Source organism: Brachionichthys hirsutus, chromosome 5, assembly GCF_040956055.1.
Source record: "Brachionichthys hirsutus isolate HB-005 chromosome 5, CSIRO-AGI_Bhir_v1, whole genome shotgun sequence".
Classification (NCBI taxonomy): Eukaryota; Metazoa; Chordata; class Actinopteri; order Lophiiformes; family Brachionichthyidae; genus Brachionichthys; species Brachionichthys hirsutus.
Window position 1 is genome coordinate 13462745 of NC_090901.1, and position 27997 is coordinate 13490741.

General features: G+C 42.6%; 1 protein-coding gene across 1 annotated transcript; it reads left to right on the forward strand.

Moving 5' to 3' along the window:
* The first annotated feature begins 7586 nt into the window (after window positions 1-7586).
* On the forward strand, window positions 7587-27825 carry LOC137893685 (transcriptional enhancer factor TEF-1-like). The gene is made up of 11 exons (XM_068739109.1): window positions 7587-7791; window positions 14771-14835; window positions 17404-17466; window positions 20438-20569; window positions 20737-20786; window positions 21434-21489; window positions 22491-22618; window positions 24028-24201; window positions 26426-26566; window positions 26662-26814; window positions 27712-27825. The coding sequence occupies exons 1-11, from the start codon at window positions 7587-7589 to the stop codon at window positions 27823-27825; spliced, it is 1281 nt and encodes a 426-aa protein (XP_068595210.1).
* The last annotated feature ends 172 nt before the right edge of the window (window positions 27826-27997 follow it).

Below are 27997 nucleotides of genomic sequence, written 5' to 3' on the forward strand. Positions count from 1 at the left end.
ATCAGAAGCAGAGAAGGGCGAGTCGTAGGATTTGCAGGTTTGTCTCCGCCCCAGTTGTGCCATATTAATTGGTAATGTTTTTATTGTAGTCATGAACTAAAGAGAGTGAACATTTATCTGTGCCAAAGCCGACGTCATCAATGACAGAATCGTAAACTGCTTAAAGTCTGCCTATGGCCCACGTGGAATTTATTTGTGCAGTCCAATTGAACCTATTGATGATTCCTAAATCCCCAAACCAGTGAACAAAACCCACCTTTTGTCCAAATTCCATTTTGAGTGTTTACGCCATTACATACGAGTGTACGGCGGAGTATTAAGGCCACACGAAGAATTGTTTTTCTTTCTTTTTTTTACATTGCGAGATTAAAGTCGTAATATTAAATGTAAACATTACGACATTACGCCAGTTGAAGGCTGCAGTCATTTTGGTGAGACTATAGTGTCGAAAAGTGAAGTTATTGAATATCTGTGTCGTGTCTCTCTTCGTTGTTGCAGCGGTTTTGCAATTTGCAGACGGTCCCTTTGCACTCGTCTCACAGCCGAGACGCCAATGTAATTTCTGTAGTTTGAAAGACGGCTACTTTTGATCAAACTGAGCTTGTAGCACATTTTCTACCAAACAACGATTCTTTATTTTGACAACGTATCATTTTAAAATGACTTATTGATGCCGGAAGTCCAATTCTGTGAATATCTTTCCAACTTTACCGAACTAAAGCTTCACAAAATTCTCTACATTGCCCATTTTAACGAAAGCGCCGCAGCGACAGGCTGTCTTTCTTACAATGCTATTCTCTTAATATTACAACTTTTTTCTTTTGTAATATTACGACTTTAATCTTGTAATGTAAAAAAATATTGTTTTCTTCGTGTGGCCCTAATACTCCGTCGTATGAGTGAACTCAGGTCCGAGCTTCACATTAAAGCGACCAGCTTCGTGGTTAAAGCACGGGACAGACTGACGCTGTTCTCACCCACAGGAAAAAGAAAACTCATTTGGAGGCCAGCTGGTAAAAATCGTCACACGGTTGTGTCAAATCATGACAAAGCATTTGCTCCATTTCTGCTAACTCATATTTACAACGGACCTTGCACTCCGGTTGCCGCTCAGAGAGCAGTGAGTGGATCGTCAATACAGTAGATAACCTCTAACAGAGGTGTGAGTGCGCCTACAGTCCACTGGTGATGTGTGGGTCCTGTCCTCCACCGAAGAGTGGCCTCCTGATCGTTAAATCAGCTTCATGTATGGACTTCCATAAGGTTCTCCGGCTCAGTGCTAATGTGAGAGATCGCCGTGGTTATTGTGAATGTGTTGATGCCAACATCAAAGAGGCATGCAGGACACTGCTGGACACACCATTCCAAAATGATCTCTCTATTAGTGCATGTAGCCTCAGTACTGTTGCACCGCTTTCACCCCACGTCCATACAAATGGGGACAAGCTATAGTTGTCAGTCTGTTCATTTGTCTGCCTGTAACCAGTAAATTCTTGCTTACACAAAACATTAACCATGATAAAGACGCTTCTTTAAATATTCCCTTCATATTGTGTTTTTTCTGCACATTTTATGTTTGAGTTTCATTAGGAAAGACGTCTGATGATACTGTTCTTCATAGCAAAGTTCACCACAATCTCCAGCAGCTCACTAAAGGAATCAAGGTTATTCACAGATTATACTCACAGAAAAAGTTTAAGAGTGAAGAAACTCCGGAGATCACATACGTTGAAATTTATGAGCCGTCTCGCTGGAGAGCGCTCCGAACAACTTTGCTTTTTGCACCACAATCTAATGCTGCTCAATTGGGATCAATAATTGACATTTCTGTAAAATAAAAATCTAACTTTATTTTATTTACTTTATAACTTTATTTCATTTAACATTGCAGGAAGCTATTTATTTGTTTCAATTTTCATTTAACTTTATTAGACATGCTGCTGAGCGCCCTGCGCTCTGTTACAATTTTCAAACAAAGATTTGTAATTATTATCTAAGATTAAACATGTGCTTAAAGGCATTTAAACGAAGTTTAAGTGTTGGAGTTCGTATTATTCTAAATATCGACGCTAATATTTTCACTTTTACTGCAAATGAATATCGGCTCCAAATATCAGTTATCGGCCTTCGTGACTACTAATAATCGGTATTGGATCGGTCAATCACTAGTCTTGATACTTACATCGTTCTGTATATCTATCTGTCGGTCAAGCCATCCTTCCATCTATCCATCGGCTCAGCGTTTCAGGTTAAAGAACGTTCAGCCTTGCATCATTTGGTAAAGATATTAAACTGTTCCCACGGTGACATCAGCTTCGGCTAAAATTGTATGCTTAAATGCACTCTGAGTGAATACATGAGGCGTAGTTGAATAGTCTCACCCTGAACAGGATGTCTCCGCTGTAGAGGCTCTTAAAGCGTCCATGAATCTGCTCAGATAGTGAATGTTTTAGTCACAAAAACACGCGTGTGAGGCTTTAAAATATCAAACAAGAAATGTCACCCAAATAATATTACCTGGCCTCGAAGGGACCATTAAATCATGGCCACACACTGCAAAGTAGAACAATGTTTGCTTTGTGGATTACAAAACAATCCAATAAAAACCTGTGTGTGTGTGTGTGTTGGCACATATTGGAAGCAGTTAGAATGGACGCTGTTAAGAGGTCCAGGAGAAGAATGACTGAAAGAAGCTGGTCACTCTGGTGATGCACGCCCTCACGCACCAGTTCCTTTACGTTGCATCACATCCTCGCCAACCTTTGGTTTGCTTTGAGAACAAGGAAGCGGAGCGCGGTGCACGTTGTGTGCTGGTAAACGCACGCATGCAAGTTGGCATGTGGTGGAAGCCAGCAAGTGCTGTAAGAGCAAGAAGAAAGGCGACACAGAGGGAGAGCATGAGGGGTCCCGGGCAGCTGCAGGACCGTGGCTGTGTGCCCTGTGTGAGTGTGTGTGAGTGTGTGTGTGTGTCTGGGGGGGGGGGCTGGCTCTGACACCATGAAGCCTGCTGTCCTGGCTCAAGTGGACCGGGCCTGACACAGTCACACGGCGGGGAGAGGAGGGCTACCCAGGGCGCAGCAGAGGATTCGCCCAGTCAGGAGTGATTGTTCTGTGACTAATGTCCCTCTCCAGCGTCCATCTGCTGCTGGGCCTCTCGCATTCACTCCTGAGCCTTACTGCCAGCCTGCTAACCCTGAAGTCTCGGCTCGTCTCCATAAAGTGATGCTAAACAGTATTTTTATTAATCACTTACAGGCTGTCATGTTATAGCGGCTTCTGCAGTGCCACTTTTATAGGTTTGCATTCAGTATTACTTTCTGCCCACTCTCCCTTCTCTCTTCACAGCAGAAAACTGAGCTACATGAGTTGGAATATATCATCAACTTCTTGACAACATCTTTGTTTCTGCTGTCCTTACTGTAACACTGGACGTCAGAACTATTTTTTATTTTTAGTAATTTACTGGTTCTTAGAAGAAGTTTTGTTATTTTGCATCCTGTACACCAAAATGAGTACTTTTACTGAAAAATGCTGCTTATTGGGGCAAAGGTGGCGGCTGTGGCTGAGCGTGGCATCCTATGATCAAGAGGTCGGTAGTTCGATTCCCGGCACCGGCACGTGTACACTGTCGTTGTCCTTGGGCAAGACACTTCGCCCACATTGTAAGAGTGAATGTAGTGAGGGAGTGAATGTCAAAAGGGCTGATACCGCAAATGAGCAGCCTCGCTTCTGTCAGTCTGCCCCGGGGCAGCTGTGGCTACAACAGTAGCTTCACCTGCATGATGCTGCGGGTGTCTAGAAACGTGCTGTATAAATCCAATGCATTATTATTATTATTGTTATTGACGATGCGAGCGGTGAGAAGAGAGGCTTCGGCTGCACAGCTTAACAGCGAGCTGTCAGGGGACGGGGTTGGACTTACCCTCACGCCATGGCGAGGTTTATGGGACTCTAAACATGGCACTGATATTTAAAGTTCAACTCCACTTTCTTTCATAAACTACAGGCAATTATAACCACAATGACATGCAACACTTTGCTGATGTTTCATCGCCCCCACAGGCAGAGCAGAAATGCATCAGCTATTCAAACGGAATGAGGGTTTTGAAGGCCGTTGCACCGGGATGAAAATGAACACTTTTGAGTGTTGTGGGCACAATAGAGACAAAACGTGGACGTGGGAATTTAGAGCCCTTCAATCTAAATGTAGGAGGTTCATTTTCATTGCATGAGCATATGTTTTTAAAGGGATTAAATGTGTTTGTGAAATGCCTCTGAGGTATGCGCTCATTGTATAAAGAAGAACTTATCTTCACTTGTGTAAAGGCATGTCTTAAAGCTGGTAACTTTAATCACCCTACTTTTTTGGGGGGTGGGGGTTTCTTTGCCGAAGCCCATTAAAGACATTTGGACTGTGCTGGGCTGCTTTTGTACTGAAAGAGAGTAAATTTCATGTGATGTCGTTACCTGAAGCCAGATTTATGTGACAAAGAACCATTTGTAGCATAAGAAGTGTACATGAATGAATTATTTGGACACTTACCGGTAATAATAACACTAATAATAATTAATTAAAATTCACTTAACATTTCTGCCTCTCCGCGTGCCAAAATAAATGCATGCCAGGATAGCAAAGCTGGAGACCTGCTTGACCCTGTTACACGTCGATATTGGATCCATTGTATATATGAACTATTGATTTGTTCATATTAAATTGAATAGGCAAAGACTCCCAGGTAGGATTTGTAGACAGAAATTCAGTGCTCCAAATGCTGTGTCACATTCCTTTAACCAGAGAAACCGAGTGGAAGCAAAAGTAACGCATTCAATAGTTGAATGGTAAAATCACTAAGAGCAAAGATTCATTTCAGAATTCAGGAGCGGGTTTAAAAGTTGGTGATCTATCTGACCTGCGTTACCTGTGGCCTGTGTTAGTGGTGCACACACACACACACACACACACACACACACACACAGACACACACACAAAAGTGTGGAGGAAACTAATTTTGCTGCTGGTGCTTGACCATAGCGGCTACTGGATGAATGAATCTTTGTTTGCATGGAAAAGAAAGCAAGGCAGGGAGGACGGAGCGGAAACGGAAATGAGGGAGAATAGAATAAGCATGAAGAGCGAACCAGACAACAAACTTTAGTGAAGCCAGCAGCTCTCATTCATCACACATCATGAGTCGGAGCCGGCGGATGCTTCCTTGTAGCCTCCCCGACATTTTCCCTCAGGTGTGGAAAAAGTGCTGAGTGGGGGCCGAGTCTGTCGGCGGGGTAAACGTGTGTCTTTGCATGCTTCTGTTGCATGTGTGTGCGCATGTACAATGCGAAGTGTAATTGCATTACAATTAGCCAGGCAACAACACAAACACACACACACCGACGCACACGTTCACAATCGTGTTCCGGCTGCGGCAAGAGGCCTAGCATGGGAAGTGTGAATAGTACGAGCCCCGACAGAATGACATGTGTTCGCCCAAGGAGCTGGCACTGTGTGTGTGTGTGCGTGTGTGTGTGTGTGTGTGTGTGTGTGCATATGTTGGCCTGTGTCTGCGCCAACCCTGCTGTTTACCGCGGGGGATTTGAGAAGAATGGCAGGCAGCTGGCAAGCACCTTCCCTTTCTCATTTTCCCTACCTAAATCTGCTCGTGGCTGTGTGTATTGGCAGTCTCTGTTGATTCTGTCCTCCACTCACTCGCTCCGCTCTTGCATGTGGATTTGTCACCGCAATTGTTGAACAAAAATAGGCAATATCCGACATGAAAAGAAACAATAATCCCTCCATAAAGTGTAACTCAAATCTGGATGTGGTCATCGTAAATTAAAGCTGCACTTAAACTATTTTCCCATCAGAAAACTCGTCATCAACCCGAATCAGAATAGAGTGTCTCATTTCCATATTTGTCCTGGTTTGCTGAAATGAAATTCTGGATTGTGTTGATCGGGTGAGCAAAATTCAATCTGAACTGCAGTTAGCAGCGTAAAGGTCTGTTAGATCTGTTCCCTGCTCAAGCTGCACTATATGAAGACATGTGCGGATGAAAGTAATTTAAAACTAGAAAAGCACTCAGAGAGCGCAGACCTCCGCCGAGCAGCTCATTCCCCTCCTAAATGGATTTACAGCGTCCACATGGTGATCTGGATCATCACCAAAAGGCTCTAAATCAGGGGTGTCAAACTCATTTCACATTGTGGGCCGCATACAGACTAGGACGATGTCAAGTGGGCCGGACCATTAAAATTGTAGCATATTCAGCTATAAATAGCAAAAATGTGTCTTTCCTTTGTTTTAGTGTAAAGAAGTACATTAGGAAAAACTTGATATTTAATGAACTATTCTTTTACAAAACATTTCATGAAACACCTCAGATTTCTTTAGAGAAAGGTGCAATTTACTTTTATCATTCACATGCATTGCAACTGATCCCATTGATTGTACGAAGGCACAAAACTTTAACAAGCAATTGGTATTGAAAAATATAGTAACGCACTTTAAGATTAAATGAGACCTATAAAGAAAGGGCTTTTTACACCATTTACACGTGTGCATATAAAATCTAAATTGAATCCCTGCCTACACCTTACAACTAAAGAGAGTGCTATTAAATGTGTAAGGAAGGAAGTATTCACCTGTCCTGTAAACTTCAACTTGTGTAAACTTCATACATGAAACATACACACACAATGCATGCTGAACATGTATGGAGCTGCATGAACAGTAGCATCCCACCATACTCTTTGCTACTGAAGCTGTTCACTAACATTAAATCACCACCCTACACGACTGTCTCAAATTCAATGAGCATCGGTCAATAATCAACCGATATATTGAGGAGCAAATTTTGACGCTCCATTGACTGCAATGTTAGCGAAGATTTCAAAGTGATCCAGAATCCAGGCTCTCTTCTGGATCATCACTAAAATGTAATCATCTGTTCCTGGTAACATTCCCAACCTTTCCTAAAAATGTTATCAAGATCCGTCCAAAACCTCTTGAGTTATCTTGCTAACAGACGGTCGTATGGACGGACGGGCAATAAAAAACCTGATGATGACATAACCTCGGTCTCGGCGGAGGTAAATATGCTCCAGCATACTATTTATATGGGTCTAGTAAAATGCTCTGGTGGTCAAGCAGTCTCACAGCCATGAACGGTGAGAGCGATGTGAGCCAATGGTTTATATTTGATTTGCAGAAATGTAAAAATGACTAATCCATGACTCTTTTTTGTTTGCTCTACTTTTCCCAGGCTTCCTGCTGTCTCATATGGGATTTTGGATCACTTTGCTGAGCTGTGCACATTCTACCTTCCACTTTTAATCTCAATGTAATTGTCATTTGGGGCTAACATTGTGAAAACAGCAACTAGAATTAGATAGATAGACTTTGTTAAACCCGAAGGAAATTCTGAGTTTAGGATTATCGCTCAGATTCTGGTCGTCCCCACTGGGAGGCAATTGTTGCCATCGATATTAGCTCAAACTTGCCTTTAGCTTTTAGTCACATCACTTAGTTAGCATCAGACTACTGGAATTGGCCCTCGGTACACTTTGGTTAGTTTGCATTGGCGGACAGTATGGAACGCAGTAGCTGGAGCGGCAGTGAGAGCGCAGGGGAGGACATGGACAGGCTGAGTGACTCAGGAGGAGATAAGACCATGGACGGGGACCCTGAGGGGGTCTGGAGCCCTGATATCGAGCAGAGCTTCCAGGAAGCCCTGGCCATCTACCCGCCGTGTGGAAGGAGGAAGATTATACTGTCTGACGAAGGAAAGATGTACGGTAAGTGGAAAAGTTTGACATTGACTCTGTGTCAACTGTAAACTGTAAAATGCTGGATCTGCATGTCAAAACCATGAATATCTGATGATAAAATGCCTTTTTTATTATTTTTAATCTTAAAGGTCCCATATTATACTCTTTTTCCACAAGTTAACGCAGTTCCCAGACACTTATATGAAATATCTGTGACAGTCTTTGGTCAAAATAGCAAACAGATGCTGCAGGACAGCGTCCCTCTTGTCTGTCTCAAACAGATGCTGCAGGACAGCGTCCCTCTTGCCTGTCTCAAACAGATGCTGCAGGACAGCATCCCTCTTGTTTGTCTCAAACAGATGCTGCAGGACAGCGTCCCTCTTGTCTGTCTCAAACAGATGCTGCAGGACAGCGTCCCTCTTGCCTGTCTCAAACAGATGCTGCAGGACAGCATCCCTCTTGTTTGTCTCAAACAGATGCTGCAGGACAGCGTCCCTCTTGTCTGTCTCAAACAGATGCTGCAGGACAGCGTCCCTCTTGTTTGTCTCAAGCAGCGCTGTCAGAAAAGCCTCTGAAAATTAAAACGAAACTAAGTTCATTGCAATGAATGTGCATGCATGTGCACACGCATCTTGTGCACGTTTTCGTACTGTGACGTCACAGTGAGAGGGATTTCTTCCAGAAGCATTTCTGTACTTGATTACAGAACTACTCAGAGTACGCAGGATTGACTGGATGGTTTATGTTGCTATTTTGGGTTGATAAGGACCCAAACTCACCATAATAGTGTAGAAACATGGGAAAAGTGAGTTTTTCTTAACATGGGACCTTTAAGACATGAAATGCTCAGAATGTTCCCTCAACACATGACTAAAAAATCCATCAGGAGTGATAACGCATTTGCACATTAGATGTGTTTTCTCACATGGTGATAAACCATGTTTTAAGAGCGCGGGTAATGTTCCGCTTGACTCACACAATGCGTTGTTGTTGGAAGCGGCGTCTCTGCACATTGCTCTCAACACATCCAATGACTGGTCGAGTTGTCGAAGCGACAGCTCCGTGTTACTGGATAGATGGTCGCGTGAGGGCCGTCTCACAGGACCATCGATGTCAGAGAGGCAAGACGGGAAGACGATCTAAGAGAGAGGAAGTAATTGTTGAATCGTGTGTGTGTGTGTGTGTGTGTGTGTGTGTGTGCCTAAGAATGAGCATGACTGAGAGAGTGTGTGTGTGTTTGTGTGTGTCAACTGATGAACAGATGGTACTCTGGCGTCCACCAGCTGTACCTCCCTCCCTCCCTCTTTCACTCTTTTTCTCTCTCTCCATATGCAGAGTGCATTCTTGTGATTTTTTTTCTTTTTCTTTTTGTTCTAAATGAAACTGAGTTTAGGCTTAAGTATTATATTAAATCTAAGTCTAAGATATTGGTTTTCTTTTTTTGCGTACTTGTAATGAAGTCTTGGGACCTTGTTGCATTTCAGTGCACACTCCACACACCACAGTATGTGGACAGATGGCGATTCCAAACGTTTGCAGCTGTTGAGCGTCGTCCATTAATCCACGGTAGCGTTCGTGAAGTCAAACAGCGGGCGGCCTGGCTTTCATTCTCCCAGTTAATGCTAATGGGTTTCAATTAGGTTGAGGTTAAGACTCAGTGAAGTTCTTCCACAGAAAACAGTCTATTTTAACCCTTTAAAGCCCGCACCATGAAGTAATCGTCAGAACACTCTAATGTTTGGAAAATAAGGTCTTAATGGAACTTTCTGACAAATTCGGCAACCAAAAAAACCGTACATTTTTATTTAAGTGCTCTAATTTATGTAACTTTGGCAAAATCCGGAATTTTCTTCATGGAAAAATGCAGATGCGTGTGTCGGCTTGTATTTATCAAATGTATTTTGGGGGGGGGGGGGGGGGGGGGGGGGGGGGGGGGGGAGGGTAAAATAAAACTTCTGAATTAGAAGTCTCAAAATCCTGAAAGGTCATGTTTATCAAATATGATGCATCTGGCAATAAAGGGTTAAGCTGCACTGATCAATATTTTTACAACAGTGGGGACTAGAATCAGTGCATCATCACCGAAACTGAGCAATCCTACATGTATGTTCTACATGCTTGGAACATACGCCACCGCTTCTCAAAGATTTGTTAAAAATCCATTTATCTCTGTGTAATAATAATAATGACTCGGGCAAAAACAAACTCATTTGTGGAAGTTCAAATGACATTGTAGATTGCTTGTGGCAAGGAAAAAAATATATTTTATTTTAGGCCTGCAATGCTCAAGAAAGATGCGATCACATAAATGCACTAGCCACCCTATTAAAGCTGCTTCTGCCATTGATCAGCCACTAATCAGTCAGTCTCACTGTGCTCTCTGCCTCTGTAGGTAAATCGCTGATTGACAAACACAATCTTGAAACACTTATCTATTGTTATTTTTTTTATTAGTTTCATTATGCCTCATAATGCACACGTTCACATTTGTTTTCATGCACGCTGTTTCAGTCCTTTACAAGAAGAATGCAGGATTCGGATTTTATTTATTATTAAAAGCAATGCAGTGTATGCACGCAATTAAATTAAATCAAATTAAATTAAATTACATTTAATTTCTATAGCGCCCGATCACAACAGAAAGTTATCTCAAGGCACTTTACAGGATTAGCAGGGAAAGACAGAACCCAACTTGACCCACAAGAGCAAGAACTTTTTAAAGGAAAAACTTCCCTTTAACAGGCAGAAACCTTGGACAGAAGAGAGGGAGAGAGGCATAGAAATATCATAAATGGATGCATATAAAAAGGGACCGAGGATGAAACTGTGAATAACAGAGCTAATATCTTTGGCAAAGCTACAGCAGATGTACATTATAATGTCCTGTGGCTTTGTCCCTTCTAGAAACAACATATAGATCTCCTGTACAGATATGAAAATCATTCAATCGCCATGAATCTCTTCAGCTGTGGATCAGGGACAGGTTCAAAACAGATGTGTGACAGGAGGCGGCAGCATAATGTGAATGGTAATGAAGGACATGCGGCCTGTGACCCAGACTATGAATATCTCCAAAACATCCTCTGCAGTTTTACAAATATTTGAACCGATCCTGTAGAAGGCATGTCTATATGCCCTTTCACTGAAAACTGAAATCACTTTCCTGTGGCTGGAGGTGTTTGCATCAGGACGTTCGCTGTGGCTTAAAGCTCCAGTTGAACTGGAAATGATGAACGCTGCAAGCCTGGTGAGAAGCGGCATGTTGGAAGATTGATTACATCTGGAATACTGTCAGACAATACCTCTGAACAACACATATAAAACAGAAAACAATGTATTTATATCTTTTGCACCTCCCACATCCCATAAAATAAGACGAAGCATGTTACAGCAAGACACCAGAGCTACACTACTGGTCAAAAGATTTAGAACATTCCACTTTTTCCAGTTTTTTATTGAAATTTGAGCCCAATGAACAGATTGAAATGGTACAAAGGTAAGTGGAGGAAGGATAAAAATGGTAAGGTTAACCAAAACGTAAAAATAATGTGCATTTCAGAATTATACCAAAAGGTCTTTTTCAGGGAACAAACGATGGAGGTTGATCAAGCCTTGAAAGTTACGTTTTATCTTTTGGAGTTTGCTCATGATTTGTTGCACGATTTGATCGTTGGTGTTCTGCCACAGAGGTTGATTCATATCATGCTCTAAGGGAGTTGATGATTCTAGAGCACCTTAAAAGTTCAGTTCCAGAGCATTTCACAATGTATATTAGTTAGCAAAAGGTTAAAACCGCAGCAGAAGCTGCAGCCTTAGTCGATGATTATATATGCTGACTCATGATGTATTGTCATCCTGAAAAGCGCGGAGGCGGCGGCCCCTGGGAAAGGAAAAAAGAAGCATGTAGGCCAGAGCTGCAGTTCTATCTGCTCTTTGTTACTGAAGGTTTGGTGTCCCTGGTAGGGAGTGAGGATAAAGTCCACGTAAAAATACTGCGGGACACTGGTGCTTTTGATTAATTCACACCTGATACTTTCCTCCCCCCGTTCCAGCCTGCCTGCACACGATTCTTCACATCCTTTCCACATTCTCTCCATCACTCTGCACTGTTCACCCGAAGATTTTCTTATTTACTTTGATTTGCTCCGTTAAAAAAACAATTTGTGCAATTTCTTTCTCCGGATGCCATTCATGATGCAACCCTCTGTATTTCGCTTACGACCAGCTCAAGGGAGAAACTGGCAATGCTACGTTCGCACCTGCTAACCGCTCTACCCGTGCTACTAGAACTGAAAAACCAACTCGGTATCACTGGCCCAGTTGAAAAGAGTGTTTGCTGAAACTAATATAAATATAGTATCCACCATGATGGAAAGCATATTTTCATTGTTAACTCTTCAACCACTGATGACCAAATCCATATTTTTAAAATGCTAGAAGTCAGTTTCCAGCGTCAGTCAATTATGAGGTCTTGCTTAAATTGGCATGGAGTAAAGTGATGTCTTCATTGTGACCCTGGGTGCTATGATACATTTGAAACACCCACTGTATTTTCCCCATTGGTCAGATTTTAGAGATGGAGGTATTAGTGGATTTATGCGCAAATATTCTAATAATTAATTTGGGTGATCATTTCTTTTGATTATGGCATTGTGTGGTTTATTCAGCCAGGCTCTGGGCCAGAGTCCTGTCTCTGAGTTCTCACTCGGCAAACTGAGTTGTGGGACAGCAAACTGCTGCAGTAATTCTTTTATAGAATGCAAATATTTCCAAAAGTACAGAAAATGGACAGGAAACTGCAGATTTAGAAAGAGTCATTCTTACAGGCCTCTAAATGGCAATTAAGAAACCAATGATGGTGACAATCAATTTCTGCGGATTTGATTCGTATTAACTGCAGTCTGATGTTCATCAATCTTTTTGGAACAGTCAGAAATATTGCAGCACTGTATGTGCGCCATCTCCCCCGGGCTCTACTTTCACAGGGAGCGGCTTCAGCCTCAAGAAAAGGGGTTTGGCCGACTTGCTTGCTTGTGTTCGTCACGGTTAATGGCCATTTGACTTTGGCCTTGAAGTCTTTCACTAGACAAGGAGAGAGAGCGAGAGAGCGGGAGAGGGAGAGAGGAAGCGGGAATAGAAGGGAAGCCCATTCACGACAAGAGGGACAGAGGATGGATGGATGGACGGAGGAAAGGAAGGGGGGTGCGAGTGTGTGTGTGTGTGTGTGTGTACATGTTTGAGAGTTTTGTGAGAGAGGAGGGAGAGAGTGAGGGATGTGTGCCGCAGGGTTAGTGAAGGATGATAATTCACCGTTAAGCCTCCTAGAAAGACCAGCTGGCCCCTCTGGAGTCAGATGTCAGCCTCCGCAGCCAGGACTCACTGTGTGTGTTTTGTGTGTGGGTGTTTGTTGGCACTCATGCATGTGTGTGTGTGTGTGTGTGTGTGTGTGCTGTTGTCAGTGGCAGCTTTTGACTGCTAGAAGGAAAACACCTGCATGGGGAGCTGTAGATTTTATCAGACTAAGCTCCCTATCTCAGCGAGAGTGAGATTGGTCAGGGTGCACGCACTCCCATACAAGCACGCACACACGCACACACACACACACGCACACGCGCGCACACACATTCACACACACCATCTGCTAGTTAGTTTGGGCTATTGTTGCCAGCCATTTGGACGGTGAGTAGACGTTTGGCTTTATGCTGATCTTGACCATCAGCTGGCCAGCTGGCCTGACTTTGGCTTTCCACTTGGCTGGAAGGGAAAAAGGGAAGGAGACAAATCAAAGCAAACCAAGGCCTCGAGCTCCACATGCACTTGTGATATTTACAACAACAAAAATGTCTGGATGCTTTCTTGGATTTTGTTGATAGCAATAATTAGATGATATTTTTATACCACCATAACGTACCTTTAAGATCCTTATATTGCATAAGCTCGATCTTGTTGATGACATCATGGGAACGATGCGTTTAATTAAAGTGTTTATTTTCTTAACACGGAAGCGTTGAAGTGAGAACCAGATTTTTAATGAAAAAAAACAAAACATTTAATGTAATGTCTAATCCAACATCTTGAATCCGAATCAAACGACATGGATGGCAAAGCTGATTGTGTGTCTGTTTTTGTTGTTGTTGTTGTTGTCAGGTCTGCTGACTTAGCGATAAAGCGCGGTGACTTTGCGTTGCTAGCGAGCTACATGCACTCCCAATACACATGTGCAGTAATCCATCCTGTCAGACTTCATGAGACAGTTTATCACAGTCACAGGTTTTCCATTGCTTCTTAAAAAAAGAGTGACATATTCAATAATTACACCTCACACATTGTTTAAATGACAAATAAGAATGAACTGATTAGATATGTTTTTAAATATTACTGCTCTTTTACTTACATTTTTACCTTGCTCTGGTATCTTTCTGTTCATTAATACTGCATATAGTAGCACACATGCATGCGCACGCACAAACACACACACTTCTTGTCACAGTTTTGGACACAACTGTTTCTTGCTCCCTCTCTCTCGCTCCCTCCTGCACTAATCTATCTAGCCAGGTCATGCTGAGTCCGCTGTGCTCCTCATTGAATGAGTTGAATTATTCAGCATTGTAAGTGTGTGTGTGTACGCGCGCATATATGTGCACGTATGCGTGGGTACAGCTGGCCCGCTGGTTCCTTTAATCAGGGAATGGCCAGTCCGCATGAATGCCTGTATTGTTGGGCCATGTGCATTCAGGGCCGAGTGTGTGTGTGTTTGTGTGGAGGGCTTGATGGAGATATCTTTGATTGCAGCACTACTATGTAAAAACTGCAGATCACAGGGTCGCCAGGTTAACAGCATCAAATCAGGGGTTTGTAAGGGTCATATGATTTCTGCTTGTCATTGTTTTGTGAAATACTGTGTGTATGTTATGGTGTGTGTGTGTGTGTGTGTGTGTGTATGTTGTGGGGGGGTGTTTGTGTGTGTGTGTGTTTCATTCCCTGTGTTCTATGTCTTATCCTGCAGGTCGAAATGAATTGATAGCCAGATACATAAAGCTCCGAACAGGCAAGACGCGGACGAGGAAACAGGTAATTTTGGGGGTATGCTTTAAATCCAATCATACTAGCTACGTTATGAATCACAGCATATCACATTACTACTGTACTTTACCATGAGGGGTCGCCACAGCAAATCAACCTTCTCCACTTCACCCTGTCCTTTGCATCGTCCTCCCGACACCAGCCACTCTCATGTCCTCCCTCACTACATCCATGTATCTTCTCCTGGGTCGACCTCTAGCCCTGTTCCCTGGCAGTTCCATCCTCAGCATCCTTCTCCCGATATAATCACAGCATATCACATTATAGAGATATAATGAGGGTAATGGTGCTAAATGTAGAGTGAAAAAGATGTGTTGAAAGGCCGAGTGTAATTGATACAGTAATACCTTGAGATAAGAGCCTAATTCGTTCTGGGACCGAGCTTGTGACTCAATTTGTTTGTATCTCAATTCAGATTTCTCATATAAAATAACTGGAAAAAACACGTACATAAACGTAGACATAGTTTAAGTTCTGCCTTTGGAAGGCTTTGTGTTCTTGTAGCATCCGTCTGTTTGAGGATTGTACATATCGTCAATGTACTCCGCTCGTACAGGCGTTCCAAATCAATTCAATTCAGTTTTATTTCTATAGCGCCAGATCACAACAGAAAGTCATCTCAAGGCACTTTACAGGAGTAGCAGGGAAAGACAGAACCCAACTTGACCCACAAGAGCAAGCACTTTGGAGACGGGGGCAAGGAAAAACTTCATTTTAACAGGCAGAAACCTTGAACAGAACCAAAGACTCATAGTGGACGGCTGGGTTGAGAGAGAGAGAGAGAGAGAGAGCAGGAGCAGACAAAAACTAAATGTAACATAGGCTGCTGAACAAGAAACTGACTAAAGAGCTGCTATATAAAGCTATAAATGCTAATGCTAGTGATATGGACATCAGCGTTGAGGGACACAGGTCCATGTTCTGCAGCACCACGGAGAAGGTCCTGCAGACAGAGAGACAGAAAGAGGGACAAACAGAGGGAGACAGAGCACAAGACTACAGGGAAGAGAGAGAGATTACTGACATATATTTATAACATGAATAACCAGATAGAGGGGGAGGAGGTTAAGCCACCAGTGCTGGTCTATGACAGCATATTGATTATTGTATTGATTAACTATAAGCTTTGTTAAAAAGGAAAGTCTTTAGTCTACTCTTGAACATAGAGACGCCGTCTGTCTCACAAACTGAATCAGGGAGCTGATTCCAGAATAAAGGAGCTCAATAACTGAAAGCTCCGACCCCTGTCTGCTTTTTGAAATTTTTGGAACCAACAGCAGGCCAAATATGGGATAATCATCTCCGTAAGGTAAGGAGGGCCTGGCTGTTGAGGGCATTTAAAGTGAGCAGAAGGATTTTATATTAAATCTGTTCTCTAACAGGAAGCCAATGCAGAGACGCCAGAACAGGAGAAATGTGTTCTCTCAGTCTGGTTCCTGTCAAAACACGAGCTGCTGCGTTCTGGATCAGCTGAAGATGTTTAATAGACCTTTTGGGCAGCCGGACAGTAATGAGTTGCAGTAATCCAGCCTGGAAGTTACAAAAGCATGGACAACTTGTTCTGCATCTCTTTGGGTTAATAAGTCAGTAAATGTGGTTTTCAATGTTAAAAATATTAATATTTTTCCTAACGTCATTCTAGATCCGATCCGGATGAAATTTGGTGGTCAGATAAAGATCCCCACCCTACTCGATTGTTTCAAATTCCATACACATTGTTCAATAATCAACAGAGATATTGATGGACAGATTTTGACGCTCTATTGACTGCAATGATAACGACATATTCAAACATGTAAATCCACTCTTCCACCTCAATCTGCTTTCTGCATGGTTCATTACGCTACAACAGCTGACTCCCTAAAGGCGTTCTGTCAGAGCGCATTCGTGACGCGGTGCATCACATTCTGGTATTCTCAAGCAGGCGCAGGCTGCTGTGTTGTGATCGGGAGCAGCCGTGAAGCTCCACCTTCTTTGTGTGTCTGGCTGCGGGCTTTGAATCCGCATTGAAAGCCTTCAGCAGAATGAGCACTAATCAATCGCAACACATTAGTATGAGCCAGTCACAGTTCAGCTGGGTGGGACTTGGCAGAACTGTCTTGGTGGGAGAAAAAAATAATCAAATGCTTTCGTAATCATGTACAAACAGGAAGATTATTGTTCCTGGAGGGACACTCATGTTGGTCTGCACGGTTTTACAGCTGCTGATGGAGCCCTGGCCCGACTGCTGCCATGTTTAGGCGTGTTTTTATAAGAAATCCATTCTGATGATACCAATGTAGGAGAGTATAGTCCTACTGCAAGGAATTAAACATATGAAAAGAATTAAAATGATGAAAGAAAGTGGTATCGTCTTAGCGTCTATGTTCTCGACATGTCTTCCCAGGTGTTATTCTGCTGTCTCAAAAGATGCACAGAGATGCTTCTCTTCACTGTTGTCAGGGAACTTATGAGTGTGTGTGTGTGTGTGTGTACCCAGTAGTCCTTTCATAACCATAGCAACTCACTGTTTGTTCCTCCTCTATTTTGTACCTCTCCTCTCCTCTCCTATCACAGGTGTCCAGTCACATCCAGGTCTTAGCCAGACGAAAATCCAGGGAGTTTCAGTCCAAACTAAAGGTGAGTCTGTGGTAATCTCTTACATTTGCACTCAGGGTTAAGGGGTTCTTAGCAGTAACACAGTCCTCCAGTGACCGTGAAGCGACGTGTTTCATTTGGAATAAATGCAGCTAATTCGATTACCTCTACGGAATAACAGGCAGTATTAAAAACATCACCTATGAAAGATAGAATTTAATAATGGAAATATAACGCACTGTTTAACACAGGCATACAGATAATGATTAAAATGCTATTTCTATTACAGATTACATCGAGCACAGAACAATAAACATCTTTTGACTATCTCCTTTTCACCACATAATGAGCAGCTATTTGAATGCCTGTCAAAGTCACTCCAGTATCCTAGGTGTCTATTTAGGCCTGTTAACCCCCCCTGCTATTCTCTTATATCCATACATTCATTCATTTGCTCCGCCCCTCTTCCTTCCCTCTTCTCTCTCCACCCTTTATTAATCTCTTACCCTCCTCCTTCCACTACCCCCTGCTCTGTTTTCCATCCTCACTGTTGGTTGTAATTAACTTTATGTAAAGTCACAACGGAGTTCTTGTTTTTCCGGGGAGCAGTCGGAAAAAGCAAGCAAGGAAATAAGTGACGGATGATTCATTATTTAAAACAATAAACATGCTGGTTGGATGGGCAAAGGCTTTCTGTTATGAAAATGGAAAGATTCCTCAATAATCAATATTTAATTCAGTTTTCCCAGTCTTGAAAAAGGAAGGGTTACACAGGAGTGGTCTTTCCAGACAAAAATATTTATTCACATCACATCCAACTAAAAATGTGATTCTGAATTAGATATTTTACTCTCCCATGGTGCACATGGATAAAAAAAAAACTTTCTGGGAAGCCTTTTGGTATTTGGGGATGCTCTCATTTTTAAACCAAGTGTGATTGAATCTTTGACAATGTTTTCAGTTGAAAGTTAGTCTGCTGAAAAAGCTGTGCCAACGTCTGCTCCGAGAGCTTTCTATTGAACACATGATTCAATAGTTTCAAAGAAAAGACCAGGGATGCTATCAGACCCGTATGATTCCTGGTATTTAATCTGAAAATCCAGCATGATGCTCTTCCAAGTACCTCCTATAATGTTATTACCTCCCCCCATGGAGAAGAGATTTATCTCTATGCCAATTAACTTGAGTGAAGCTGCCAATTAGTGATCCACCAAGCAACGGCAGTGCCTCGTTCTATTTGATTCAGCTGCTTTCTGCTCGGAGCGCCATGTTAAATTTAGATGTTACAAATGAGTTCGCAAGTTGAGCCTTACAGTAAATGTGGCCCAGAGGCAGCAGCGCAGCCCGGTGGGTTGATGGTGTGTAAAGCGCATGTACCGCTGTCGCTCTGACCTCACCCGTGGGCCACGAGCCACGAGCACATGCATTGGAAATGATCAGTCACAGGCAATAGTTAACAGTCTTTCCGCTAAACATCATTGCCAAAAAGATTTTGGTTTTTAAGAGTATTTTTCCATCTTCATTCAAAAAAAAAAAATTTAATCAGTTCTTGAAGCACATATCCTTGAAATACCCAAAAGAACTCGTAACTCAAATCGCTTGTATGTCTATTTCATCTGTTCCGGCCGCCTAAAAACACCCAAATCAACACTGATAACAATGTAATTATTTTTATTGCAATATAGACACACAATTACATAATAAATAATATACAATATTATTGTAATATAAAATGTGGTTCTATTATGAGACTAACTTTGAGGTTATCGCTAATGGTAGTGATCAGTGCGCAGGAGGAGGGAGGGGTTGTAATTGTACCTAATATGTACGCTTAAATATACTTAGACGTAATAGTTCTGCCTTTAGAAGGCTTTGTGTTCTTGATAGCATCCTTCTGTTTGATGATTGCACATAGCGTCTATGTGCTCCGCTCGCACTGGCGTGTCCAATCACTTACGCGAATACCACGGTCACGTTGATCGATGGGTTCATGCTTCATTGTCATCACGCGTTTTTTCTTCTCACTGCCATCCTTACCGCTCGCTTTCTTTGGACCCAATACTTTTTAAGAAATACTCACAGATACAGCCCAAAATCCCATCAATAATGGAAACACAACGCGGGAGGAGACGACCACGGAAGGTGGTGAAGACCTGAACTGAACGAGTGGCGCTCGGACATTGGTTTTGTGTTGGACATAAGCTTGTCCTGGATATGCGTCGTCCACGCAGGAATCAATTGTAAAAAAAATAGATCACTTGGCTTACCCAACACAATACATGCAGTCTATAGACATATAATTACCTCTCTCAGAAATCAGCAGGTATCAGGTGTAGTAGGTGCAGGTGCTCCGCACCGTCCATATTAAAAAAGATATTCAATCAATTCACCTAAATTGCACGTTTTTGGCGGTGGGAGGAAACCGGAGAAAACACATGCGGTAATTTCTTGCTGTGAGTTGAGAGCGCTAACCATTCCGCCACCGTGCTAAAAAAAAACAGAAAAGCAAAAATCACCTGGGATGCCCAACACAACATGTACAGCGGAACCTCCGTAATACCGTTTGAAAACCAAAACTATAGTTCCCATAAGAAATAATGGAAACTAGATGGATCCCTTCCTCAGCACCAGATACATGCCTACAGTCAAATTAATATGTAACTACGTATCAAAACAACAGATAAATGTGTAAATAGTAAGAAAAACTAAATCATAATAAAAGCAAATGTAACCCAATTCTGTGTCATTTACATACCTTTTTTTTGGCTGCAGTGTGACGCATATGTGGATGGATGTGGAGGGAGGGAAGGGGGAAGAGTTCTTCCTTTGAAAGGGAGTCCTCCTCCATAAAATGTCTGGGTAACTGTCCTTCTGAGTTTTTCCCCTTCCCTTCCTGTTTATTATTACTGGGTTTGATGCCCTGATGTTTGCTTGTCTGAAGTTGAATTGTGTATTCATGATGATGATGATGATGATGATGATGGACTTGTGTGTGGCATATGTGGACACTCAGGACCAGAATGCCAAGGAGAAGGCCTTGCAAAGCATCTCCTCCATGTCCTCGGCTCAGATCGTCTCCGCCACCGCCATACACAGCAAGCTCCTGCCTGGAATCGTACGAGCCAGCTTCCCCGGCAACTCTCAGGTAACACACACGATTTGCTTTTCAAAGTAAAAGCAGGAATCACAAGGATGCGAATTATAACAAATAATGATATAACAATGAATCTGGAGGTCACATATGCTCATTTTGAAATCCTGGAATGCACAGACCAGTTTATATTTTGTATTCATGTGTGTGTTTCCTTTCAGCTGTGGCAGGGGATGATTCCTGGAGGACAGTCCAGCGCCGCCACGGAAGAGTAAGCCTTAAATTGTTTTTATGAACTTAAATGGAAAGGGTCCCAATAATGCAGGTTTTATCAGCTTGTGTTAGTGTCAGCAAGCAGCTTAGTCTGATTAAAATGCACTAAGGGTTTATTTTTCAAACATAAAAGTAAGGCATTTAATAATATATTCTGTTTCCTGTAATAACATTTTATTTTATACCCACTGATTCATCACAATAAATAAACACTGGATTAAATGGGACCCTTCACATTGATACACCCAACAAAATCTGATCATTAAAATAATGAAATGTTCAGACATCTAACATGCATCTTCTTCACAATAACGTATCCCGATAATCTTCCTCTATAATAATAATAATAATATGGTAATTAGCATATGCAAAGTCTCATTGTGCTTGAAGTCCTTTTGGTTTCAGTGCTTGCTGCTGTTACTGGCTGTGATGATCATGATGATGATGATGATGATGATGTTGATAGCGCTAAATGGGGCTGGTATAGCTTTTACTGAACTCGCCGATGCTCTTGACTTCTCTTCCCATGCAAGACAGAGCTCCATTCCTCTCTGTGTAATTCGGTTAGAATGCTACTGGCCCTCTTCTTGGCGCAGACTTTTTAATGTCCTCTTGTCTCCGTTTCCTCATCTCTGTGTCTTCCAGCATCAAGCCATTCGTTCAGCAAACCTACTCTGTGCAGACAGCAGGAACCACAACAGGTAAGAGGTGCCTAAAGGTACAATGATTTCCTTTCTGGAAAGTGGGCAGACGGTCCTCCCTCTCCGTTTAGGCCACTGATCTCTGGGGTGTTTTTTTTTTTCACTTTGTCTGTGCTCTGTCGTTCCCAGCGCACCCCGAGGTCTGTCTCGTGAAGAGGTCAAAAAGAGAGAACGGTGACAGTCAGACTCTTCTTATATCACCTCTTATAAAAACCTATTTGTCATTATTTCATACGTTTTTGGCTTATGTGTGATTTCTCATCGACTTATTGATCTAGTTGTACCCGGACCTCAACCATTTACGCTGACATTGTCGCTAACATGACACCAGAAGGTTTTTTTTTCCTGCAGCAATCAATCACATTTTGTTTTTAATTCAGTCATGCTATCTTTATATTTAGAATATTCTTTTTTTCCCCCCTACATCTCCTTATCTGAGTGTTGTTAAGAATTTAACGATCTTTGAAAGGTTATAGTAATATAATTATCATGCTGTAATAACATTTTTATTTTGTCAGTGGCAAATAATTTTTTTCTTAAATTAACAATGACACGTTTGCAACAAAATAAAATAAGAAAACAGTTTTTGTAGCAGGTCTATTGCTTTCTTATGGCGTCTACATTGTTTATTTACTTGTTTTGCAGAGAGACATGAGATTATTCTGCACATGTAGCATGTTGTTTCTTATGAAGTTTGGTTGCTCAAAGCCTCGACGCGCCCCTCCTTTAGCGTTCTCTATCGCTCGTCATGTCTGAGTCGAATGGGACGAAGCTAATTAAGCTAACAGGAGGCTGAATTCTTCCAACGGTTGAATGTTAAGTTCGATCTTCTTATACAGAATAATGTTTGACTGAATCGTCAACCAAAAGATATTCACTGTGACATCAGCGTTATCACACCTTCACTACTGTTCTCCAGTGTGTTTTAAGTCACCGCATCCTCGTCTTTGTCGCCCATCGTCCATGAGAAAGCAGTGACGGAATGCATGTGTGTCGTCTAGGCTACGAGCCTCCCACAGCAGCCCAAACGCACAGAGAACCAGCGTGGCAGGGCCGCTCCATCGGCACCACCAAACTACGACTGGTGGAGTTTTCATCTTTCCTGGAGACTCAGAGGGACCAGGAGGCGGTGAGTGCCACACACACACACACACACACACACAGCTACAAAAAGCACTCCCCATTGCCCCATAAACAGAGATGACAGATAACCCCCGAGTAGAGAACAGTGTTAAAACCCTTTGTGTGTATCCGAGTATGCGTGACCTTTGTGAAGCTCTATCTCTGCGTCTGCTGGGTCCATCGATCATCCTGCCACACTGAGGACTTATTCCTCAGCCTCACGGACAGCTGGCATTCGTCTTCTCGTTTCTGTTGGGACAGAACGACTCAAACAAACAAACATTTCCTGCTTTATTTTACTGTAAATAAGGACCTTGCTGGAGATTAAATTATTGCATATTCTGAGCTGATGTTTTAATTCTGATTCAGAGATGAAATCAGGATTTTATTCAACATTTTAGCATAAAAATGTGAGGGTCTGTTAAACTGCAGCTTATTAACTACGACTGTACCTTCGTACAGAAGAACAGAGTGGATAAAGTTTATTTGTTGTGGTAATTTTCTGCTGAAAATTGGCAGACGTGTCTTTGTATGTGCTGAAACATCCCTCGCGGGTTACCATGGTAGCGTGTATGCCCGCACGCTCGCTATGAACGTACTTTTGCTTCCGGGTTTAGAGCATTTCTGGCAGAGCAGTTTGAGACAGAAATGAGGGACGCTGTCCTGCAGCATCTGTTTGAGACAGAAATGAGGGACGCTGTCCTGCAGCATCTGTTTGAGACAGAAATGAGGGACGCTGTCCTGCAGCATCTGTTTGCTATTTTGACCAAAGACTGGCACAAACTGTTTTGGAACTGCATTAACTTGTGGAAAAAGGGTAGAATATGGAACCTTTAAAACAATGGGTAAGTTTCGTATTCAGGACAGGAACCTAGAAGGACAGATGGTGGTGGACTTTACCAAAAGGAGGGACATGACAGTAGTTAACACTTATTTCCAGAAGAGACTAGAACATAGGGTGACCTACAAGAGTGGAGGAAGGAGCACACAGGTGGATGACATCTGGTGTAGACAGAGCAGTTTAGAGGAGGTCGGTGACTGTAAGGTCGTGGAAGGAGAGAGTGTAGCCAGCCAGCATATGCTGGTGGTGAGGAAGATGACTCTAGTGGTGAAGAAGATGAAGAGGACTAAGTGGTGGAGACGAACATAATGGTCTTGTCTTCAACCACTTTTCCGAAGTTCGGCTCTCGGGTGTTGCTGGAGCCTATCCCAGCTAACTGCAGGCAAGAGGCGGGGTACACCCCGGATGAGACGCCAGCGCATCGGGCCACACATAGGTAGACAATCACTCACGCATACGCGAGGTTGCCTCGCCTACAAGAAAATGGATGGATGGAGGAAATGTTTTGTTTTTCATAAACCAGATTCGGTCAGCCTGCATGAAAACGTTTCTCCGTGCCATTTTCTTCCCCTCAGTACAACAAGCACCTGTTTGTGCTCATCAGCCAGAGCAGCCCGAGCTACAGCGACCCCCTGCTGGAGTGCGTGGACATCAGGCAGATCTACGACAAGTTCCCTGAGAAGAAGGGCGGCCTCAAGGAGCTGTTCGGAAAGGGCCCGCAAAACGCTTTCTACCTTATCAAGTTCTGGGTGAGCTGGCAACACTTCCTGATAATGTTGCTTTCCTTTCTGCGCCTTGAGATCTATCAGATCTTAGACTGTCTGAAAATCGTTTTTTTTTTTTAAGCCTGCATTTCCTAATTTGATCATCTTCAGCACAGACTCTTGTTTTCCCTGTATTTTTCCACCCAGTGCTTTGCCTTTGTCTGCACCGACTGGTTCCTGTGTGTGTGTGTGTGTGTGTGTGTGTGTGTGTGTGTGTGTGTGTTCTTTCCACCTGGTCTATGAAGGTGGTGGCTTGATGAAAGCGCCGTTGCTTTGTTTGAACACCTGCTCACCTCCTGACTCACAGGTTGCTCTGCCTCCACCTGTGTGTGAGCGTTACTTCATTGTTCTTTTTCACGGCTGAAGTGCACTAAACGGCTTTCAGAAATCAAACACGTCACGCATTTAGTGAATTCACAGAATTCACTGAGACTTAAGGCTAACTTATACTTGTTTACACGTCTGAAAAATAAAAACATAATTGTTTCAAAAGAGGCAGGACTGTGGCACACGTTCTCCCCGTGTCTGCGTGGGTTCTCTCTGGGTTCTCCGGGTTCCTCCCACAACCAGTAATATATTTGCACTTTTTTTATTTTATTTTTTACCTTGAAAAAATATCTCATTAAACATGTCTAATACTGTAATGTCTTCATCTTCTTCCCGTCTTTGAACAAGACACTTGTTTTTCATTGTATTAGAAGTCTTGACTCAGTGAAACATAATCCTATTTGAGTCTGTTCTGCAACAGAAGTTAAGTTTGCTGCCTCAGTGTTGTGTATTTATTTGAACTTGTGTGTAGTACAAAAATAAATAAAAGATAATTTCTGAACAGTCAGAATGTCTTAATGTTTGTGTCACAAACACAACTAAACATTTTCCCAATTAAATAAAACCAGTGACGGAAACTTCAGAGCAAAAATCTAACATGGCCATGCGATCAACGTATTTTATCTGAGTCAGAATGTTGAGCGTTTGATGGCACTGTTATACATAGTAACGGGTGCCATGATGTGATTGGACGAGGGAATAGTAATCTACCACAGACAGTGGCTGTGGATAGACAGTACAAGCCTGTAATCCAGGTGCAGCATGTTTTCTATGCAGTCTTTTACCAACTCAATGTTACACAAAATCTTTTTGCCCTGCAGTAACGATCAGAAGTCGTAAGAAGTACATTTGTATCACTATGATAGAAGAAACTGTAGCTATTTTGGAGGACGATGAAATAAAGAGGAACAGAAGTTTGGGGGCTCAACTCAACACAGTGATGACGTTTTTTTTAAAGGGGACATATTATGAAAAAAATCACTTTCCCCATGTTTCTACACTCATATTTTGTGGTTTTGGGTCATTACCAACCAAAAAACGGCGAAATTAAACCAATCCTGCGTAGTTTGATTATCAAGTATTCATTCTCAGAGGCTTTTCTGACGGAGCTGTTTGAGACAGAAATGACGGACGCTGTCCTGCAGCATCTGTTCGCTATTTTGACAAAAGACTGCCACAGATATTTCATATAAGTGTCTGAGTTAACTTGTAGAAAAAGGGTATAATATGTGATCTTTAAAGTCTATAGAATGTGTTTTCACAGATATCAAAATTCCAGGATAAAGTTGGGTCTGAATCAAAAGTGTAATTCTATTCAGTGTTGTAAATATTAATAACTTATCACAGGGTTTACAGTCTTTAGAGCACGATCCAAGATCAGGAATATCATATTTGGTGTTAATGGCCTTTTAATGTTTGCATTTTCTTTGTTTCTATGTTTACAAGATGTTGTGAGTAGGATTCACTTAAAAAAAGAAATAAGCAGCACCATCAACTCCTTTCTGTCTGATGTTCACCAATGAAATCCACCCATAGCGGAGGATACGGAGGGTCTTATTATGTTATTTATATTTGACATGATATCCCCTCCTTTGGGATCATGCACCAAATAAAAACCTTAAAAACAAGTCAAAAAGAAACTAGCTATTATTTTTACTAATTTACTTGACAGCCCAAACCTTTCATACTAGATATGAAATTAAAGTTATAAGGTTTAACACAAAATGAAAGTCATGAATAAAGGGTTATTCAGAGAGCTGCCAGCAGAGGGCGCTGTTTGCAGACAGCAGCAGAGTCTTGCTTATTGTCATGCTCATGATTCAGTTGTTGGGTTTCGGTGTTTTGATGTTGCGCAGTGACGTTTGTGCTCTGCGCCTACCAGGCGGACCTGAACCCCAACATGCAGGATGACCCCGCTGCCTTCTACGGCGTCAGCAGCCAGTACGAGAGCTCGGAGAACATGACCATCACCTGCTCCACAAAGGTGTGCTCCTTTGGCAAGCAGGTCGTCGAGAAGGTGGAGGTGAGGATGGACTCAAAGTAACTGTGGCGATGTCCTCAGTAAAGAGTCAATTCCTGGTCTTCTCACAAATGCTGATCTCTCCCTTCCTCTCTCAGACGGAGTATGCGAGATTTGAAAATGGGCGCTTCGTTTACAGAATCAGCCGCTCGCCGATGTGCGAATACATGATCAACTTCATCCACAAGCTCAAACACCTGCCGGAGAAATACATGATGAACAGCGTACTGGAGAACTTCACTATTCTGCTGGTGAGGACTCCACTCGGTCCCTAGCGGCGTCCCCAATAACATTATGAATAAAATCCAGCCTGTTTTGTGTTTTCCTTTCGCTTCATTCTCTTTCGACGTTAAAGAGCGGAGCTGAAGGCGTCGGAACGGTGAAATAACACATTCGTCGTGGAGTCGTGCAGTAAGCTGAGAAAGAAGGATTTAGATACCGGCTATTGCTTTGGCGCTTTCGCCCATTCTATTGAGGTCATCCTCTGGGAGGGGTTTCCCAACCACCGTGAAGGTGCTCCTGACGGCGTTGCAGTTGTTTGCAGGTTGTCGTTTCCTCTGCGGTCCGGTTCATCTCAAACATCTCGCTTGGGTTCAGGGTCGTTGATCTGACGCAGCGCTCCCTTTTCTTGGTGGAGCAGTAGGGTTCTTTACTGCACACCAACAGGACCTCAACACTCTTAAACATTCTATCTCTGCCAAGGTGTTGCTCATATGGAGCCGTCCTGAGGTGGCCTGTAAGAAGACTTGATCCCCCCCTCAGCCTGAGATCTGACAATTATCTTTTGCTACTTTCATAATCTTTCTTTAATGCATGTTTTTGGTTTGGAGTTTTTTTTTCTTCACGTGATTACTTTTGATCGGTGCCGTAGAACTGATTGCCCCAGTTGAAATGACGCAGACGGTATGCGAGGTAAACAGCGCCACTTCGAAGAATCTAAAACACCTTGCTTTGCTCGCTCTTTTTTGGTTTACTACATCGCACCGTGTTATTTCATCGTTTACACGCCTTCAGTCTTGTTCTATAATGCAGCAAATGTTTGATTTTCAACTTTTTCATTTTGTCTGTGTCCACACGTTTTACCTTTTACTGCGCATTTAACATCTTTTTCTTTCTTTTTCTTTTTATTCATCAATGTGTGTGTCCAGGTTGTGAGCAACAGAGACACTCAGGAGACGTTGCTGTGTATGGCGTGCGTGTTCGAGGTGTCCAACAATGAGCACGGAGCACAGCACCACATCTATCGACTCATCAAGGAATAACTCACACACACACACACACACACACACACACACACACACACACTCGTATGGCCTTTGCTTGGTGATTATCGGTGATATTAGAGGTAAAACGTCCGAAACAGCATCCAAACAGCTCGGGTACATGTAATTGACATCAAATCCAACCACATGCTGCAGCATCCTCTCCAACACA

Excerpts from the sequence above, each read along its gene's own strand:
- LOC137893685 (XM_068739109.1), top strand. The coding sequence starts at position 7,587 with ATGGAACGCAGTAGCTGGAGCGGCAGTGAGAGCGCAGGGGAGGACATG. Across the intron at positions 21,490-22,490 it reads GACAGCAGGAACCACAACAG|GCTACGAGCCTCCCACAGCA; the intron begins GTAAGAGGTGCC and ends TGTGTCGTCTAG. Across the intron at positions 22,619-24,027 it reads CTCAGAGGGACCAGGAGGCG|TACAACAAGCACCTGTTTGT; the intron begins GTGAGTGCCACA and ends TCTTCCCCTCAG.